Source organism: Parasteatoda tepidariorum, chromosome 4, assembly GCF_043381705.1.
Source record: "Parasteatoda tepidariorum isolate YZ-2023 chromosome 4, CAS_Ptep_4.0, whole genome shotgun sequence".
Classification (NCBI taxonomy): Eukaryota; Metazoa; Arthropoda; class Arachnida; order Araneae; family Theridiidae; genus Parasteatoda; species Parasteatoda tepidariorum.
In genome coordinates this window covers 39,346,086-39,367,229 of record NC_092207.1, presented here as the reverse complement: position 1 = coordinate 39,367,229, position 21,144 = coordinate 39,346,086, and the positions used below count along the sequence as shown (strand labels likewise).

The 21,144-nt window shown below is 33.0% G+C and overlaps 2 protein-coding genes across 2 annotated transcripts in view; both read right to left on the bottom strand.

Annotated features, from left to right (window-relative positions):
- Nucleotides 1-10,100, bottom strand: part of LOC107443191 (FRAS1-related extracellular matrix protein 2) — an 83,350-nt gene extending 73,250 nt beyond the window's left edge. Inside the window, exon 1 of the mRNA XM_071179698.1 lies at nucleotides 9,948-10,100. Within this exon, the coding sequence (XP_071035799.1) occupies nucleotides 9,948-10,002 (55 nt within the window). The 5' untranslated portion in view covers nucleotides 10,003-10,100. The remainder of the gene's footprint in view (nucleotides 1-9,947) is intronic.
- Nucleotides 10,101-10,991: 891 nt separating this feature from the next.
- LOC122271235 (extracellular matrix protein 3) overlaps nucleotides 10,992-21,144 on the bottom strand; it is a 44,196-nt gene continuing 34,043 nt past the window's right edge. The window contains exons 4-8 of the mRNA XM_043051800.2: nucleotides 20,246-20,392; nucleotides 15,520-15,750; nucleotides 12,613-12,738; nucleotides 12,179-12,427; nucleotides 10,992-11,146 (exon numbers count right to left, since the gene is read on the bottom strand). Coding sequence (XP_042907734.2) covers nucleotides 10,992-11,146; nucleotides 12,179-12,427; nucleotides 12,613-12,738; nucleotides 15,520-15,750; nucleotides 20,246-20,392 — 908 coding nt within the window. The remainder of the gene's footprint in view (nucleotides 11,147-12,178; nucleotides 12,428-12,612; nucleotides 12,739-15,519; nucleotides 15,751-20,245; nucleotides 20,393-21,144) is intronic.

Below are 21,144 nucleotides of genomic sequence, written 5' to 3'. Positions count from 1 at the left end.
GCAGCGTTCAGGACGTCTAGCAAATAAGCCACCTTTGTGGAGGCGTCTGGCCACACTGTAAATCTTGATACTTGTCGTCCTATGGCCGTGCACAGCTGCTGAGATATGACGCTCACTGACTGAAAACGGTTTCTTTTCGTCTGGAGGACAATGTAACGGTCATCTCTTGGTGTTGTTTTCCTTGGACGGCCACCACCAACCTTCCGAACAGCTGTACCAGTAGTTTTAAAGGCATTCCAACACGAGAAACAACACTTTTGTTGATCCCGAACTCTTCGGCGACACTGGTTACACTACGCCCCTCCTCAAGCTTCCCAATCATTCTTCCTCGAGTAAAGTCGTCTAAATGATTTCTTTAAGACTTGTTTCACAAAACAAATCACTTGCAGCGAATGTCTTTAACTACGGTGCTCTTCATCCTTTTATCACAGCTTAGACCTGCGCACACCGACTCACAAGGTTTACGCACACTTACATCACCTACGATGTTTTATTTCTAAAATTTGCATGCAAATAATCTTTCTACTGAATTACGTGCGTATTATACTGCAATTTCATGGCTATCTTACACTTTGTTGGGGAGCAGTGGCCGAAAAACCACTTGTTGCTTAAGTTTTGCATACCACAATCACACCAGCACTGGATATACAAAATAAGATTCATTCGGTTCTACTTAAGGATGGTTGCAGAATGAATAAGGCTGACAAGGACTTTGTTATGAGCATTTTGGCGGAGATGGTAGCACTTGTGGCTACACAAGACACACAAATAGCACTACTAAAGGCCAAGTTAGATAATTACCAGGAATTGAATGAAACCGTTATAGATCCCATCATTGAAGACAACAGTAGAAGCAACGCAATGGCCAGTAGGTCATATGCGGAAATAGTAAAGAAAAGCTGGAGAAGACCGCTTGTGACAAATAGCCAGAGTAAGGAACACATCGTTATAGTAAAACCTATAGAGGAGGGAGGAACGTCGGATAGAACAAGATCTGAAATAGTTCATGAACTTAACCCAGCTAGCATGAAGATAGGGATTAAGCGAATCACTAATATAAGTCATGGCGGAGTGTTGATTCAAACGGATAATGCAGAGGACCTTAAGGTATTGAGTGATGAAATGAGAAGACAGGGTCTAACAGAAAAATTCACCGTAGAACCACCCAAATTAAAACATCCAACTATTATTGTTTTCAACGTGGAGGAGGAGATGGAAGGACAGGAAATAATTGAGTGCTTGACTAGCCAGAATTTTGAATTGGAAGGAGAGGTAATAAAGATCAAGACATCACATAAACCCAAAGGTGGGAAGAGGAACTGGATCTTGGAAATAACGCCGACGGCATACAATAGGTTAAGGTATAGGAACAAGTTAAACATCAGATGGAAGAGGTATGGTTTCGAGGAATCCCTAAATGTGAGACAATGCTTCAAGTGTGCCTCGGTTGGACACNATTATATATGTATGTAATTATATATGTGTATATATATATATATATATATAATTTTTTTTAATTTTAGTAAATTTTTTCTTACGGTTACCATAAAAGTTCGTTTGCTGTTTGGGATAATTGAAAGGTGATCTGGTTGGCCTCCAAAGGCGGCTAGTTAAAATGAATCTTTACTGTACGTAGCAACATTTATGAATAAATTTATGAATGTATGGTTGAGAAGGTTTGAAATAAATGTAATATTTTTTACTTATCTCGTGTCTCTACGTTTCTCATTTGATTCTTATGAATCCTCTTCTATTTATTTTTTACTGCTATGCCTTATAATGAAAGGTAACATTACTCAGGACCCTACTTTCTAAAACTTCAGAGCATCATTTCATTAACTGTTAATAAATGTCTGCTATCTGTTCTCTTATCTTATATTAGTAACATAAAATGAAATAAATACTTTCTTTGCTTGTGCGTTAAATAAAGTGCTGTACTCAATGTCTTAAATCTTTTATGATATATTTGGTAGTTCTCATCGACTTTCAATACTTCGGCAACTTATGTTCTGATGTCAATAAAATGATATTCTTGAAGAACATTTTTATTTCTCTTGTGGAGAAAAGAAATTGTAAGTATCGAATAATTTTTGATACTTAGTTTATTTAAGACTTTTTTGTCACCAGAGAAATTGATGGGAATTTTTAATAAAGTTAAGAGCCCATTCTAATTGGTGTATACGAAGAATCTAACATATTGGGTTGGCAAATTCGTGTTAATTTTTTAAAATGTTTTAAACGCTTTCAATGTGTGAGAATTTCATCATCTCTGCCAGTTACCTTGATATATAACGTCAATTTTCAAGCAAAGTTTGATTAATTTGCATTACACTAGTTTAACTCGATTAGAAAAATGAGATGCGTTTTAAAAATTATAAATTTTAAAGCTAGTAAACTTGGCGTATCTATGACGAGTGATTTTTTGCAGCTATGTCTACACTTTCTCTTGTTTGTGACACAACACAAATGTCAGGAAAAGCTTTTTCTGAGACCTTAGAGTCTTAATTAAGAGCAAAAGGGTGACTCATTTTCTCAACTTGGCCTTTTAATTGATCAATTTAATGAACTAAAAATCAACATTCATTAATTAAAAAGAGAAAACATATCCTTGCTAATAGAGCATTTCTTCACTTTTGAGTGAACTAAAAACATTTGAAGCCACGAGGAAAGTTAAAATTGGAAAAAAAACAGAGGGAAACCATTTGTTGACCCAATATTTTAAGCCCACGATGGTTAAAATTAATGACCCCCTTTTCATATCAACATAAAGTATCCCCTGGTTGGCAGGTGTTAATAATATTTAGTATATACGTTATATAAACCGTGAAAAAAATCTGCAAGGAAAAAGTTTAATTAAAGTTTAGATCACCTGGTGAAAAATAGGCTCATATAAAAGAGAGAAGAAAAGCAAACGTTAATTATTCGAAACTCTGCTCATATCATATGTTTAATGCGGAATACAATTTCGACAAGCATGTGTTCTAGAACATTTAACAAGTAGCTCACAGCTTTTCTTGCATAATTGCAGCAACTTGTCTTCATACAAATATTTTTTGAAAATCACTCCCGTTTTCTGTCTAGAGGCATTTATCTAACTCTCATGTCTCTTGAAATTCAATAATCATCATTTTCAATAATCATAAAGTCTGCCTCACACCATTGTTTAAAATGGAAAATGTTGGGCAGGTGGTGTGAACAGTTGGGATTGAAATAGAAGAAAACAGGATCGTAAACTTAACAAAAGTTTATTTCGTTGCAGATCTCGAGGTACAAAATGAAAAGAATATTGTTATCTAAGTGACATTTCAAATAAAATTATACATTTTGAAGAAGAATATTAATAGGGATAGGTCAGGGGTGACAAATCCCTCACGATCTATCTAATCAAAAGTCGATTCAAAAGTGGCATTTAATTAACTCGTTTGGAGTGCAAGGGTGATATATAGCTAGGCACATTATCAGAAGAAGGACACTGCCAAAAGTAAAGTCAATTCAACCATCCTCACGATATCTCATGTTAATAGTTAAATAATTTGGCGGCCGATTTAAGGTTAAAAAGTTCGCTAGAAATTAAAATAAATCTAATAACGTATATGCTAATGTTTAGTGTGGTCGTTGAAAGGAAGGTTTAAAATAGATATTGATGCTCGTCGTGACATTAGATAATAAATATTTACATACTTGCATTGGAATAAAAAGTCAACCAACAATTAGACATGAATTAGACTAGAAATATTTGCATCGGCTTCTTATGATATTGAATAAAATTAATTAATTGATTTATTTATTTAAAGAGGAATTAGGAGTAATTAAAGAAATTTAAAAGCTAAGAAATATGTAATGCATATTAATAACAAAATCCTTTTAGTAGTCTTTTTACCATCGATATTCTTCCAGTGTGAGGGATGAATTACTTTCAATCTGATTAAACAATTTTTTTTTCAAAATCTTTTTTTTCTTATCTTTTGGTGGGATACTAACTGATAAATGCACTTATTTTGGCACAAATAGTCTCACTTAACATCCATAAGTAAAACTTACTTACTTATTCTTTCGTGCTTTCTGGTACATAAGGCCTTCAGCATCTGGTACATAAGGCACAAACTTGGCCTTATTCCATTCAGAAATTTCAAAGAGCTGTTACTCATTTATTGACTTGTGTTGTAAACTTGAATTTTCCTCTAGTTCTTTTTCCTTCTGGAGCCCATGTGACAGAATCATATGATATATTTCGTTGGGTATTATAAATAATTCACCCAGTCAGTCCCATCTCCGTGAAATCATGTCTTCTTCTATCTCTTTTACTTTGGTTTTTTTCTAAAATTTTTGCCTGTTGTCTTATTAAATAAAAATTTTTAAAATTAATTTAAGGTATCTGATTTTGTTTTTTCTCTTTTCCTTTTATCTGTTTCCATGTTTTTGAACTATAAATAGGAAATGCTTTGACAATTGCTTCGCAAACTACAACTTTTGCTTTTATTTCAATATTTGGTGTTCTCTAGAATCCATACAGTCCCTTAAAACATGTCCTAGATTTAATTATTTTCTGCAGTATATCTTAACTACTACTACATTTTAATCAACGTGTAAATCCAATCAGTTATATGATTTAAATGAAAGAGTGTATATGAATAGTAGCTTGTTTCCTGACAAGCAACCAAAATAGTGCACAATTTCATCTGATATGATCTAAGTTGAAAAAAATAACAACCCAGTCTCAACTCAAGTTTGCATGTTGTACAGACCATCTCGATGGCAAAATATATCGACACTCTCTGATTGGTAAATTTTTATAACACAGACTTTTTTCTTTGATCACGACAACCATATACTTAAGTTGTGGGTTATAGTCCATTATGGGTATAGTCCAAATAATAATTTTAGAATCGGCCATATTAACCTGCATCACTCTATCGTGGCTCACCACCAGCTTGATGAGGATATCATAGATCTGNTAAATCACAATTGAAAATTTAAATCTTCGAGTTAGCTTCGATACCTGTTTTCTCCGCTCCGATCGGAGCTCGGTCACCCGCTGGTAAGAGTGTAAAACCAAGAGCAGCAATTTTAACTGCGCAAGGGGTAAATAACCTGTTTAACGTTATGAATGAACGTGACGATGTTGCAGTCACCTTTAACTTGAATAGAGAGGAGATAATATTCATATCAGTATACCTTTCTCCAAATGAGGATATTACGGGGAATCTTTTGACCCTGGGAGCACTCTTGACCAAACACTCTGACAAAAAAGTGATTGTTGCTGGAGACTTTGACGCAAAGTCAAGAGCTTGGGGTCCCACTACAAATGCCAGGGGAGAGGTTCTTCTGAACTTTTTCGCACAACATGATCTTGATGTCGTTAATGATCCTAATGGACTGCCAACATTTAACTCTATCCTGGGCCAGAGTTGGGTGGATCTTTTTATCACCAATATTAAGGAACTGGCGCAATATGAGGTCCATGACAACATTTCTTGTTCCGACCATGCACTCATTACTGTGGGGATCGATAGGAGCGAGATCATTCAGAAAACTAGACAATGTAACATTAAATTTGAAAGACTAGACTGGCTAGCCCTCAGGATGAAACTACGAGATATCATAGAAATGCACGACCTCAGTCTCATTGAGACACCAGAACAAGTGGAAAACAGTATTGTGAGAATAACAGAGGATGTTGTGAATGCATGTAACGCAAGTAAACTAAAGTCAGTTGCGGGAAGGCGTCGGCATTCCTCATGGTGGCATTCGGCTCTGGGCCAAATGCGTCGGCATGTAAGAGCGCTACGAAGACGATACCAACGGACAGTGGATGACCAAGAGCGTGTGAAATTTAGAATTGAATTCAAAAGGCAGCTGTCGATCTATAAAAAAAGTATTAGAAAGGCCAAAATAACTAACCTAAAACTCTTCCTAGACAAAGTAAATGAAAACGGGGCATTTTCTGCACCTTACAGAATCGCAAAGGGGGAAGATCTGAGGGCGGAGAGTCACAAACCGGTTATAAATGAGATATGTATTCCAGCTTCAAGCTTTGAGGAAACGATACAGGTCATCATGTCGTACCACTTCCCTAACACCAACTATGACCCTGGGAATCCTTTATTGAGGGGTTTTGATGACCCGCCGTTCACTGATTCTGAACTAGAGGCGATTGTCAATGATTTTAAATGCAACAAAGCGCCGGGTCCTGACGGATTACTTAATGAAATTTTTTAGGAAATTTTTATCATAAATAGGGCTTGGTTATTGGCCATTTTCAATATTTGCCTCCTATTGAATATTTTTCCAGCATCTTGGAAATGTGCCAGAGTCGCCCTGATCCCAAAACCAGATAGGGATAAAAGTTTACCAGCTTCGTATAGACCAATCTCCCTGCTTCCCGTCTGGGGAAAAATTATGGATAAGATGTTAACAAAGAGACTGTCTTATCATTTGGAAAGCAGAAAGCTTCTTGACCCTGGCCAATTTGGATTCCGGACTGGAAGAGGAACTGACGATGCTATCTATGAGGCCGTATCTTTTGTGGAGGAAGCAAAGAAAGAGAAGAAACATACCATCGGGGTGGCTCTGGACATTGACAACGCTTTTAATAACGCAAATTGGAAAACTTTAAAAAATGAGCTTAACAAATTGGAATTGCCCGATAATCTAGTTAGAGTGATATTTGATTTTTTAAAGGATAGAGAGGTTATCTATAGAGATGAAGAGGGCAATGATATCTTCAAACGAAATATTAATATGGGAGTTCCTCAGGGCTCGTCACTTGGCCCGGTGCTTTGGTTGATTTATGTTAATTCAATTTTTAGCTTTTTTTATGGAATCAATTTTAGCCAGTTTAATGATGTGAAAGTTGAAGATTGCCGTATTATTGCTTTTGCGGACGATATATTGTTGTTATTGAGACATCCAATTCTTTATCGCTTTGACCAATTGGCCACCTTCTGTCTCTCCGAACTGTCATCCTGGGCTCATAATAATAATCTTAAATTTAGTGATAACAAAACACAATGTATAACCTTTCCAAAAACCAAGAAGACAATAAGGAGGTTACCAAATATTAAGATGAGTTATCAGCATACACAATCTATTAAGCAGGTGCAAGTTCTTAAATATCTAGGAATTCTCTTTGACCCAGGATTGACTTGGATAGCTCACTTGAATCACGTTAAGGAGAGAGTTGGTAAATTTAATAATTTGATTAAGAGGGTGGCCAGGGCAACTTGGGGCCTGAAACCAAAAATTTTAAAGATTATCTACCAGAGAGCAACGGAGAGAATCATACTTTATGCCGCCAGTGTCTGGTATCGTAACACTACTAGAATTAACGATAAAATTAATGCCATTCAAAGAACATCCTTAATAGTGATTACAAGGGCCTATTCAACAACTAGCACTGAGGCCCTCCAGATACTGGCGGGGGTGAAACCCATTCATTTAAGAATTATTGAGGATACTTGTATAAAGAGGTTAAGATGGAATTACAGAATTGAGGAATACGACCGTAATATTCAAGAAATTCTAAGAGCAACGATACTCGAGAAACCAGTTATTAATATTCACCCTTCTCTTTATAAATCCGTCCCCTTTGGTGGATTGACCCCAACTAACAAGGGAATTGAGATTTTTACGGACGGCTCGCGGATGGAGGTTGCCGATGCTATGAATAATACCTCTGAACATAGAACAGGAATGGGAATGATAGTCAGGAGAGATGGAAAACTCATTCTGGCAACCTCCATCAGACTGAGCAATAACTGCAGTGATGATGGCAATTAACACTGCTTTACAATGGCTTGCAAATAACCAATATCCCAATGCAACTATTTACTCTGATTCGCTCTCCTCGTTGCAAGCTTTAAAAAATCCTAAACCCGATTCCGAATTGGTAGAAAACACCAAACAAATCTGGAAAAATAATATTCTTCTCGGATGGGTAAAAGCCCACATTGGTATTGAAGGCAACGAGGAGGCGGATCGAGTTGCTAAAAACGCCATCAGTCTCGGCAATGTTGACATTGAGGTCCCGAGCTCCACCGCCCAAGTCAAAACATTGGTCAAAGGCTATAATCTCATGCGTTGGAAACAGGAGTGGCGGGATTCCGAGAAAGGCAGACAAACGTATAAGTTTATTAAGGATCCTAATATTAGTAGACTTCAGGCGAATTTTTATTTTAATCAATTTCTTACGGGCCATGGAGTGTTCGGTGAGTATCAGAATAGATTTTTTAATAGAGCCCTTGATTGCAATTATTGTGGAGAAATTCAAAGCATTGATCATTTAATTTTATACTGTCCACGCTTCCGAACACTCCGTGGAGAACATTTTAAAAATTTCAATCAAATTCAATGTTTTGCTAATTCGACCTGCAGGGGTATTATTAAATGTATCATAAAAAAGACACTTGAAGATATTTTGGGTGGTGACACTTAAGGATTCGGAACCCCGCACTCCAAATTGGGTGTCTCAAGCTTTTTTATGTACGTTTATTGTTAATTTGATTGGTTTTATACCTGTGTGACTTGGTTTTGAGTCATGTTTTTAACTGCTAGTTTTTTTTCCCAATTTGTTCTTAATGTAATATTTCACTTTTACTTATTCCTTTTATATGATCGGTTTTATTCATGTTTGACTTGGTTTTGGGTCATGTTTCAACTGTAAATTTTATTCCAGTTTGTTCCTTATGTAATCTTTTACTTTTATGCATTGCTTTTACCACGCACGATATGGATGTTTTATTCACTTTTATGTATATATTGTTTTTACTCTTTTAATTATGATCTTTGCGATTTTCAATGTGTTGGCTGGATTTGGGGTCATGTTTTTAACTGTTGTTCGCTTGTGTTTTATTCTTTTTCTTCTTGTTGTTGATATAATTTCTGATGTTTTGTGTAAGTTTTATGTATGTTGTATGTATCTACTCTCGCATGCCCTTAAATAGGGCGGGGCGAGATACAAATAAACAATATCACTTACATCATATTTCATCAAAGTAGTTGAGCCAACCCCCCTAAATAGGATAAAAAAATGCCATGTCTTCGGATCATCCTCAGAGCCCATTGAACAGCTCTAACGCAACGTAAGCTAAGTACTACTACAACATAACATTTTAATAATAAACTGTAATTTGTTAAGCATCGTTTTACGTAAGGGTAATCTAAAGTTTTAATTTTAAGTAAGATGGTCGATACTGAATTGTCACTGTAGAAGACATGCTAAATTATTGTACACCAAAACAAGGATTTCTGAGGATATTTTAAGGAATAAGCAATCAAAAACACGTTTTAACTTTCTGCTGTTACTGGATCAGATGGTCGAGACTGAACTGTCACTGTAGAAGACATGCCAAGATAGATAACTGTGTGCGAAAACAAGAATTTCTGAGGATATTTTAAGGAATGAGTAATCAAAAACGCGTTTTAACCTTCTGCTGTTACTAGATCAGATGGTCGGGTCTAAACTGTCACTGAAGAAGACATACTAAAATAAACAACTGTACGCCAAAGGAAGTTATAAGAATATTAAGGGATGAGTAATCAAAAACGTGTTTTAACCTTTTGCTATTTCTAGATAAGATGGTCAAGACTGAACTGTCACTTTAGAAAATATGCTAAGATAGATAACTGTACGCCAAAAGAAGTTATAAGAATATTGGAATGAGTAATCAAAAACGTGTTTTAACCTTCTGCTGTTTCTGGATAAGATGGTCGAGACTGAACTGTCACTGTAGAAGACATACTAAAATAAATAACTGTACGCCAAAAGAAGTTATAGGAATATTAAGGAATAAATAATTAAAACGCGTTTTAACCTTCTGCTGCTACTGGATCAGATGGTCGAGACTAAACTGTGATTGTAAAAGATATGCTGGGATAAATAATTTTGTGCCAAAACAAGGATTTCTAAGGATATTTTAAGGAATGAGTAATCAAAAACGCATTTCAACCTTCTGCTGTTACTGGATCAGATGGGCGAGACTGAACTGTCACTGTAGAAGACATACTGAGATCAGGACCTGTGCGCGAAACAATGATTTCTATATAGCCATCACTTTCATCCACAAATAATTCACTTTCAGCTAAATATATTGAAGGCACTGTAGAAAAAAAAGAGAATATTATTCTCACTTACTTTTATCGCATTATATATAATAGTAAATACAGAAACAAAGTCAATTCTCGGATCAAATACCAAAAGAATCAGGTATAAGAACTGTCGGAATGTTGCCATACATGTAAAAGTTTAAAAAAAATTACCAAAAAACGTTACGTTATTCCGACGTAATTGCTCGCTGAAAGATTTTATCACTTTAACAGAATTTTCGTCTGAAAAAGATCTGTGATATGATATCCAAGATATATTTTTAGAAAATATTTATAATTGTGATAAGCATTATATGTTTACCTATTACCTTATGCATATGTTACAAATTCTCGATATTTTTTCAATTATGTATAAATGTAAATTCAGTAACAGGTTTGTTCTCTGATCAAATAAAAATAAATTTCAGTTATAGTTGCTATCAAAATGTCACAATGCAGATAAAATTCTTTAATAAATTTTTTAAGTGTTACGCTCTCCGAAAAATGTGTACATCCGGTAGAGTATAGGCTTCTGTGTAGGTCGTAAAACCCTTCATATTATGGTTTATTTTTTGTTGCGGGTTACGGTTAACTACTATAACGCATTTCGAACTCACATGCGTTTTACGTGAATGTAATGCTCATTTGAAATATGCTAAGATGTCGGCCTTCTGAGCCCAAGTCTGCGGGTTCGATCCCCGGTCCAGACACCGGATTTTCGGGATGCAGAAAATCCTCAGCGGCCATTTCGTATGATTATGCGTCATCTAAAAAATCCCTGGAGTGTCTTATTGACTCTTGGCATTTCCGGCAAAGTTAAATTCCTAGTGCACTTTATCTTCCAAATAGAGTNTGTACGCCAAAAGAAGTTATAAGAATATTAAGGAATGAGTAATCAAAAACGTGTTTTAACCTTCTGCTGTTACTGGATCAGATGGGCGAGACTGAACTGTCACTGTAGAAGACATACTGAGATCAGGACCAGTGCGCGAAACAATGATTTCTATATAGCCATCACTTTCATCCACAAATAATTCACTTTCAGCTAAATATATTGAAGGCACTGTAGAAAAAAAGAGAATATTAACCTCACTTACTTTTATCGCATTATACATAATAGTAAATACAGAAACAAAGTTAATTCTCGGATCAAATACCAAAAGAATCAGGTATAGGAGCTGTCGGAATGTTGCCATACATGTGAAAGTTTAAAAAAAATTACAATAAAACGTTATGTTATTCCGACGTAATTGATCACTGAAATCGTTTATCACTTTAACAGACAATTTTCGTCTGAAAAAGACCTGTGATATGATATCCAAGAGATACCTTTAGAAAATATTTATAATTATGATAAACGTTATATGTTTACCCTTTCCCTTACCTTATGCATATGTTACAAATTCTCGATATTTTTTTTAATTACGTATGAATGTAAATTCAGTAACAGCTTTTTTCTCTGATCAAATAAAAAGAAATTTCAGTTATAGTTGCTATCAAAATGTTACAATGCAGATAAAATTCCTTAAGAAATTTTGCTAAGTGTTACGCTCTCCGATATGAGCTATCTCAGAAAAATGTGTACATCCGGTAGTCTGGTCTGTTGATGAAATCAGTATCGACTTCTGTGTAGGTCGTAAAACCTTTCATATTATGGTTTAATTCTTGCTACGTGTTACAGTTAACTACTTTAACGCATTTCAAACTCACATGCGTTTGACGTGAATGTAATGGTCATTTGAAATATGCTATGATTAATTAAAGTTTTCTGTCTCAAATTCACGTGTTTTGTTTTTTATAAGACCACTTTCTCACATTTGTTTTTTCACAAGTTTCATCTCAATTGGCAACCACAATGAACTTAATATTGGTCAAAACAGGGTAAATGTAATTACATCTATCTCGAATATTAGTTAAATTTGTTTAATTCGTTTAAAAATTATTTTCAAACTAAAATTATGCTCCTTATCAAAATATTTAATAATATGATAGAATAGAAGTTTATTGTTGTAGTTTAATGCATTTTCGTACTAGAAAAATCAACTAGTTGATATGAAATATACACGCATTTAAATATTCAATGCAAAATTCTTACCGTCTCTTGGATCAGGCAGGATTTTAATCGTAGTATGGTTATTCTTCCCCAGTTTACCACCCATTAGAGAGCTGAGCTTTACGGTAAACTGTTCTTCTTCTTCATATAATGAGTCATCAATAATGGTCAGTTTACAAAATTGAATTTCTTCTCCAATTCGGAACTGAATGATATTTTTATGATCTTCTGGTCTGTTGATGAAATCAGTATAAGAAAGAATTGGTTTGGCAGAAGTACCTTGAGCGGTTCCTATGAATTAGATATAGAAAAATTAGTCCAGTTCAGTTTATTAAAATAATCTAATGGAGTTAACTCCTCAATACTAAACAGCTCATAGTAAGACCTCCATGTCATAAAAGGAAAAATGGTTAACAAAATTAAAATTCTGAAATTTTTTTAAGTATGTATGATAATTTTGAAATAAATATATCTACCTGATTCGGTTGAACAAAGTACCATCATTTCCTGTGAAATGTCCCCTACTCTCTTTATTGGTACCATAAAATTACCGACATTTTCTTTAATTTCATACACTGTTTCTGGTATAAATACAGTTGATTCTGTAAATGAAAATCTAGTATTAAAAGCACATTTAATAATGATTTCATAGCCTAAATAGCCGATATTTCTGAATAAAAATGTATCCTAAGATAAAAATTACTCTTAATAATGTGTTTATATAGCTAAAAAATAAAAATACAGTTGAAAATTAGTTTGAAAGAAAAGAAAGCAGAAAATATCCTTACCAGCGTGGAGCAAATATACATATATATGTATATATATATATGTATGTATATAAGCAAGCATATGTATGTATATATGTAGAATTTAAGTGTATGGCTATTTATAAAAATCAAATGTATAGCAACTTTAAGATATAACATTTCTTTCCGTCAAAGTTATTTGTGGCAAATTGAATTTGCTTTAGCGAATAATAATAAATATTTTTATAGGAAGAATGTATGTGAAAATAGAAAATTCACACATCCAATGCATTATAATGCATTCTACTATTAAGCCGACCGGCCTGTGTAGGGGGCAGGGAACTGTCCTTGCATCAGAAAGGTTATGGGTTCGAATCCCGGACAAGGCATGGATGTTTCTTTCTCTCTATCTGTGTTCTATGCCCTTTGTGTGTGATTGTGTGAATGTGACACGCCCTATAAACGGGTTGTGGTAGTGCGACGTGGGCGACGCTGCTCCACTGCCGTGGATTCGCCACAGGTGCCCACTGGGTTACGAAAAGAGAGTTAGCAGCTCTGGCACTTTCTGTGGCCAATGGACAATAGTTCCAAGTGCCCACCATTAAAAAAATCATTCTGCTATTAAACAAGTAAAATCAGGTCAAAGAATCAGTAATCGAATCAACTATGTATTAGCAATTAAATTTTTCCAGAAAAATAATATTTATAAGGAGAAAGACTGCTGTTCATTGATTTTAGTTTTCCCGTTGTTTTTACAGTATTTAAAAAGAACGAAATACAGCAAACACTCGCAGGAAGTCAATTTGAATTTTTAATTCAAGCAAAGGGGAAAAAAGAAAGAATAGCAATTTCAACTAAATTTTTTTGTTTTAAATTTTTTATTGATAAAAAAGTAGTTTCTTCTAAAATGATTACTGCCCCATACAATATCACAATATCATGGCAATTTTTGAAATTTTCGTAAAATATAGAGAGGTGACCCTTAACTTATTGGACAGCTTTCTTTATTTGTTTTCTATTAACTCTGCCTTAATAACTTACTTTTAATTGAGTCATAATGAAAAAAAATGTAGGAACCAAAGCTTGAATTGATAAAAATAATATATATTATTAATTCGAATTATATTAAAATATTCATAACCAGAAGCTTTTAAATTGATATATTGCCTATTGCAAAACCAAAATCTTGTAACCTAAATCTGCTTCATAACAAAAAAAGGACTTAGCGCTTTTTCAACTTGAAATAAATAACTTTTACTATTAGTTGAGCTTCAAAAAACTTCATTAGATGGTACCAGTAAGTAAACTTCACAAACTCACTGTGATCGTGGTGCTGTATACTTTTTCCATCAGGCTTAAAGCATACGACTACGGTCTATAAGGTTCCGAGTTCGATTCCAATCATGGACAAACAAAATGACATTTTTCTTGCACATATTCTCTTCACTGGAGACCAAGGACAACGAACAGTCTACTTTCTCACTTTTTGACCTGTGGCAGCTGTATATTATCTTGCTTCGCACCATGATTCGCTTTGATTCAACACACTGAGTCTCAAACAATGTCAGGGCTTGAACTGAAGATAATTTTTACGAGAATTATGTTGAATTACAATTAATCGGCATAAATTTTATGAGAAAAATTTAAGAGCAGGCCCAAGATAGCTTTTATATTTATTAATTTCATTTTAACGATCAGTTACTGAAATACCTTTTGTCGGTCACTAACCGTAATCTGACTATGAAATGTTTTATAACGTTTGAATCTAACATTATTTTAATTAAATTGAACCTCTTCTCACAGATGATTCGGATATTTAACTACTTATATCTTTAAAGCAATCGTTCATATGATTCACTTAAAATAATGCGTATTTTGCATAGATGCAGTAATCAAAACTTTGCGAGAGTTTTTGTTTAACTAAAAGGCAGTTTAACAAGCAATAGCGTGTTTTGCATGTTTTTGATTAAAAAAAGAATACAAAATAAAATAAAGGACAGTAAAATAACGAAATAAATGAGTTGTATTTGTATTAGAGGGACCGGAAAGTAATGTCGATTCGGTGCATTTGATACTTATTACCAAGATTTTAATTTTAATCAATAATGTATTCATCCTCGTTAGCAGCAACTTTTCAATGCCGGATCGAAAATGAATCAAAATATATCGAAAAAAAAATGAATTGGTTTTTAAGACTAGCGAATATTTAATCAGCCGAAACGACATTACTTGCCAGTCCCCGTAATATATGAAACAGTTCATTTTTTTCCACCGAAGCCAAATTTAGCTATCTTTATCAATCGCAGGACTCTTATAACATTTTCCTGACCAGGGTTGTATTAAAGCAGTTGTTGTAGAAAATTGAAAAAATATTTTTTTTTAAAAAACTATAGGTGATTTCATTGATTTGTCCGGAAATGTAAATTGATTTAGTGGAAATTAATGAATGAATTTGTCAAAAAATGTTTTGTTAGTATGAAAATATGCCTAAAATATCTTAGTATCAAATAAGAATACTTAATAATAATTTTCTTCATATTAAAATAAGTCTGTATAAAAAATCTAACTTAAACTGTTTCTCCACCTTAAGAACCACTTGCTTAATTTTTCAGAAAATAAACTTATTAAAAATTTTACCATCTTCTTTATCGTCGATTATTATCTGTGCCAGTTTTGGGTTCTCTACAGCAGCTGACACGGGCTCTTCAAGTTCAACTTCAAAAACTTCATTCCCTTCAAAGCGACTGTCATCGAAAATCTTCAATTTCCATTTGGCCTCCGATTGACCAGGATTGAACTGAACTTGATGGGCATAAAAACTACTGAAGTCCAATCCCATCTTGGCTGACACGTTCTTCAAACGCATGCCTGCAAAATAAAAAATATACAAAATTATATATGACTATACAAATGACTATGCTAATAATATAATATATGACTATACAAATGACTATGCAATTATATTTGACTATACAAATACATTTAACCTTTTCTACTATATTGCTATAATTTTATACAGCTGACTTCGAGTCTTGATATATTGTACTACTAATTTCCCCTATAAACATTGCAAATTGTTAGTTTTGTAAGTAGTTAATTGTTGTTAATAGTTCTTTGTGATTTTGTACACTGGTGAATATTGGATTTATCAAATTTTCATCTTTTTTTTTTTTTTAAATAATTAACAAGAAGTCAACTGTCCCCTGCTCATCTTTCTAATCACTTATCACTTATCCCAAGAACATTTCCTCCCTTTTTCTGGGGTTACGTAAGATCGTTATAGATGTAATTTTTAATCTCAGTCTTACGTTTATCTCTCAACTCTACTGGAATACACATGACTGTGACTTTAAACCACAGGCAATCTATCTTCTTTCTTCGGCCGTTAATTTAGAACTTATCAGAATTGATAAATTGGTAAATGCCATCTTTAGTAACAGAAGACCGAGATGGCATAATGTTAAATCTTACCTCTAGTAATTGCAAATTTAAATATATAATATTAAAATTTCCTTCCCAGTTAACAGTGTAAGGTTTATTTTAGTGACAGCAACAGTCTTTGTCACAAAGCCCAACAAGGTTTATAAATGATTAACAAATAAGCCATGCTAGCATGAAACAATGTTAAATTTAACAGTGCTAGTTTACGACCTACGGAGTTCGGTTTAAATTTGCATAGACAACTCTCTCATATCGAAATTGAATTTGCCATTAAAAAACCAGGCTAGAAAAACCTTATGAAATCAAGGCTAAAGCATCATTCCCAAACCAAGAGAAACATTCTCATACCGAAGATAAATTCACCTTCTCAAGGTTTGTTTTAGATTTTATGATTATTATTTGCGCACGCTTTTATATATTTTTTTCTTCCAAACTGAAGAAGTAAAAGTTTGCCTGATCATTGAGTTTTCAGCACAAACAAAATGTTACATTTGAGAACCTGCACCATGCTAGAATAAAAAGTGGCAAAAAGATGGTTTGCAGTAAAAGAAAGAAAAAAGAAATTCTTTTGTCAAGTTTTTTGCATGCCTTTATTCAATCTTTAAGGAAACAAACCTGGCATACTAATATTTCTACAAAGTTTAAAAAAGGATAAGCTTTCTATGCCAAGCAAATGAAAATGAAAATACAAAGTTTGACGTAAAGTTGCCATCTACTGGGTTATATTTTAGTTAAATAATTAATAACCTATAGGAAAATAATTTTCTGTTTTCTGCATTCAGATTAAATAATTTAAAATTTAATATTATTTAAGGTTTTAAAAATTATTTTAAATTTCAAAAAAGTAAATAAAATTTTCTTTCATAATTTACTTAAATTTGATTATTCAGAAAGATCTCTTATATAGCAGGAGTCATTTTCAGTCCATTCCTGCTAATCGAGAGCATAGGATAAAATTTTTCAAAAAGAATAATATTTATTTTTCCGAAATAAACAATTATAATGGATAAATACTAATTTATAAATCAATATGTTTTGTTTTTCCTTTTTTTTTTGTATTCGGAGTAAAAAACATTTCTGAATTAAGAATCTTGTTCTACCATCACGTTTTTCACCTATATAAAACACGACTTTTTTGATAAGGACTTTAAAAGAACGATTTACCTCCTAAGACGTTCCTGTTAGATACAAGATGCGCGTGTATTAACACAAATCGAATATGTTTGTTAAATCGACACACTATCAGATAGCGATATTTTTAGAGCAGTTTAAAAACATCTTACCGTAAGACGGCAGAGTTTGTTTAAAGACTTAGGTCTAACTTTATTTGAGAGGAAAATGGTTGAAGAAAGGAAGTTATTCAAGGGGGAAACGATTATAAATTGCCTTCTGTAACACAAATTTCGAATTCGCTGATGTATATTTTCTTAGAACAAAGAGAGAATTCTTTATTCTTATTTATTTATGTATTTTTGCAATATTTTAAAAATAATACAATATCTTAATTAATGATGAGAATTAAATTAATAACATGAAAATTAATTTAATAAATTTATGAAAATCAATTTAAAAACACAGGGGTACAATTTTTTTGTTATGGTTAATGCAGATACTTGATCTTGTCTAATTCGAATGTGGGGATTTCAAGTCTGAAATTATTTTTACTCCGAAAGTTACAAATTTTTTAAATAACATTTTTAATCTATTTTTTTTTCTACAAAAGTACCAATTTAGAAGCATTATACATAACAGGGAATTTCGTAAGTGCTGCGGCAGGCTTAATACACATCATCAGGAGTAAAATTGCAAGGGAACTCATGTCCGGAAATATCGCAGTGAGCAGCAAAAGGCGCTTCCCTGTAATACGCGTACAGAAAAACATGAAGCAACAGTTCATAATAGGTAGGGGCCCTTAAAAGCGCATAACGACATTCCCGGGAGTGAGTGTTTATGCATTTTAATCCTAACTATGCGTTCTAACTCCCATAGAAATTTTTCACAACACTTATGCGAACTCCTGTTATAAATAAAATTTTTAAGCTTGTACATTTCGACGAAAAATAGACTAAAATTGTCATCTAAAAACAGTAGCTTGCGAAGAGAAACCGATTTGAAATCAGCGACGTAAAAATATTTGTTAAAAAAATCTCATGCAACAGAAAATAAAATAAAAAATGCTCCCCATTGTAATTTTTCAATCACAAATAAACATTATTTTCATTCCTCCACAGCTTCTACTCGCATTATACTGTCAAGGATCGTAAGGATTCTGTGGTATCTGGTCGCCTTGGCGCCTAAAGAGTCGTAGCTAAAGTTTAATATTTTAGTGTTTTAAAACTGTTTTTTAAAATCAAAATTTCGCATATTTAAAAAAAAAATTGAAAAAGAAATGGTTGTATAAAGATGATTTTTTAAACAACCCTAAATATTTTAAGAATACCCTGTTACTAAAAATTTGGATGATGTCATCGTTGCACTGCATACCATCTTTCGATCTTTGATTACAGATTTCTTAAAAATGAAAAGGGGGAATTCTGCAAATTATATAGCAGTTTCTACAATTTAAAAAAAACATTTACGACTGCCAATTATTTTGCAAGTAATCGTATTTAACAAGCAAGGAATACTTAATGATATAAAATAACATCCGTAAAAGCGAAACCTCCATGAAAAAGGCTTCGGCACAAAAAAACAATGCTGCTTGATTACTAATCCAAATGTCTCTTTCCGGTGACAACAATCGTGGATAAATCTCCTGTAGTTTAGAAACAAATCTGGGATTGAAAAATGCAATAATTTCTTTATTGCTGTAGCTGATTCCAATAATAATTATAATCGTTTGATCAGATCAGTTAAAAAAAAATTAACACTTTAAAGCAAACACATTTTAGATCATTTTATTGATTTATTTTTAGATAATAAAAGTTTAAACATTACAGTTATATTTAAGTAATTTTACAGAAATGAAACGCAGTTATAAAGGTAGAAGTGTATTCTTCGAATAGGTAACTAACGCAGGGAACTCCTCGCTGCGATATGCTATACCAGAAAAACAACTTACAGGGAGAACAACATACTCAGATTTAGTAGAGCATCACATGTACTAAGGTCCTGCTCATGCGCATAAGAAGCAAAGTGACAATAAGGAGGTGTGCCACCTGTGAACTGGTATAACTCTATATATATACGGTTGAGACGCTGCCTCTTGCCAACCAAAATTTTATTCTTTCTTTCTGCGTCAAAATGTGTTAGCAGATTTAATCAACTTGGATGATATAAATGTATTCTCAAAAAAATATTTTAACTAATAGTATGATAATGTTTATCAATGAAGTAAAAATACAGATCAAGCCAACAATAAATAAAAAGAGAAAACTTCTCAACTCGTCAACCAAAGTTGGAAGAAGACGAGGGTGCAAACCCGTTTCAAGAAACTCTGTCGCTGTGCCTCTAAATATTGTTTCTTCCTTTATACACCACCAAACCTCGAAGGCCTGGTTTACATTATATCTATGGAAGCTAGCCTTCTTTTCGCAACCAAAATGCAAAAATTCTGGAACAATTTACGATAAAAAGTACTGGCACCCTAAGTGCATCCTCCGTAAAATCCCATTTTTACCGTAAAATTTCATAACGTAATTTTTACAAAAATATTTATTTAGTTACAGAGATACAGCGAGTTTTCAATAAATATTGCTGTAAAAATTACGATATAGCAGAATTTTTATACAGTCAAATTTTATAATAAAAACGACTTTTCCGGTAAAAAGTAGTACTGGTACCCTGAGTATATCTATATAATTTGTACCGTAATTTGATCCGGAATTTTTCACATATAGTAGAAATTTTGTTTTTTTGTGGACCATAACTACTTTACTTTTAAAATATCACTTAAAGTTATACACTATAAATTTTTACTTACCAACAAAAGATGTTTCTCCAACATATCCTCTTCGTAGCAAATTAATATAAAGAAACTCATCCGTTTCCTTAACAAAATATTTATCTTTTTCAAAGCTTATATAAGCCCAGTTAAGTCTGAAACTTTGATTAGACAGTTCATTATTACCTGCATCAGAGAAAAATAAATAAATATAAAAGTTATTAACTATATCAGATAAAAACATACATTGGAAACAATAAAAAATCAATATGAATTTGTTTGGAACAGTGAATAGCATCACTGATGGAATTCTGGTAAAATTACCACAATTTATGGCAAAAAAAATCACGATGATATTAAAACATAATATACGGTATTTAAACCATTCATTTGCTAGTTTCTTCATTCACATTATAACGGGTATAATGTATAACCGTTATGTCATTAATAATCTAACAGTCATAATAGTTCTTATTACCACATATTTAATAAAAAATACAAAAGTGAAAAGTAAATTTAACAGCACAGATGATTTTTGTGACATGCTCTAAGATATCATAATAAAATTATCAAATTTTATCACATATTATAAAATCATATTATATTGTCAATTCTATCAAAACCATTAACAAAGTGCTTCGGCTTTAAATACCAAGCTTTTTGGTGTTCCCATAGAGCTAGAAACACGGCAAATTATACCATATTCTAGTAGTTTTGCCCATACATTTTTTCTCAGTGTAATTCAAAAATAGCTGTTAATTTCCCTTTAAAAAAATTAAATAGTAACTAAAACAGAAATTTTAATGCTATCACCCTTAACACACATTCTTAGATTTCTAGTTAAAAATTATGTCAAAATGCATAACGTCGAAAGCAAGTTGAAACAATATTATAAGTAGAAACGAATTTCTATTTTTTCGATAAATTAACCGGTTTTC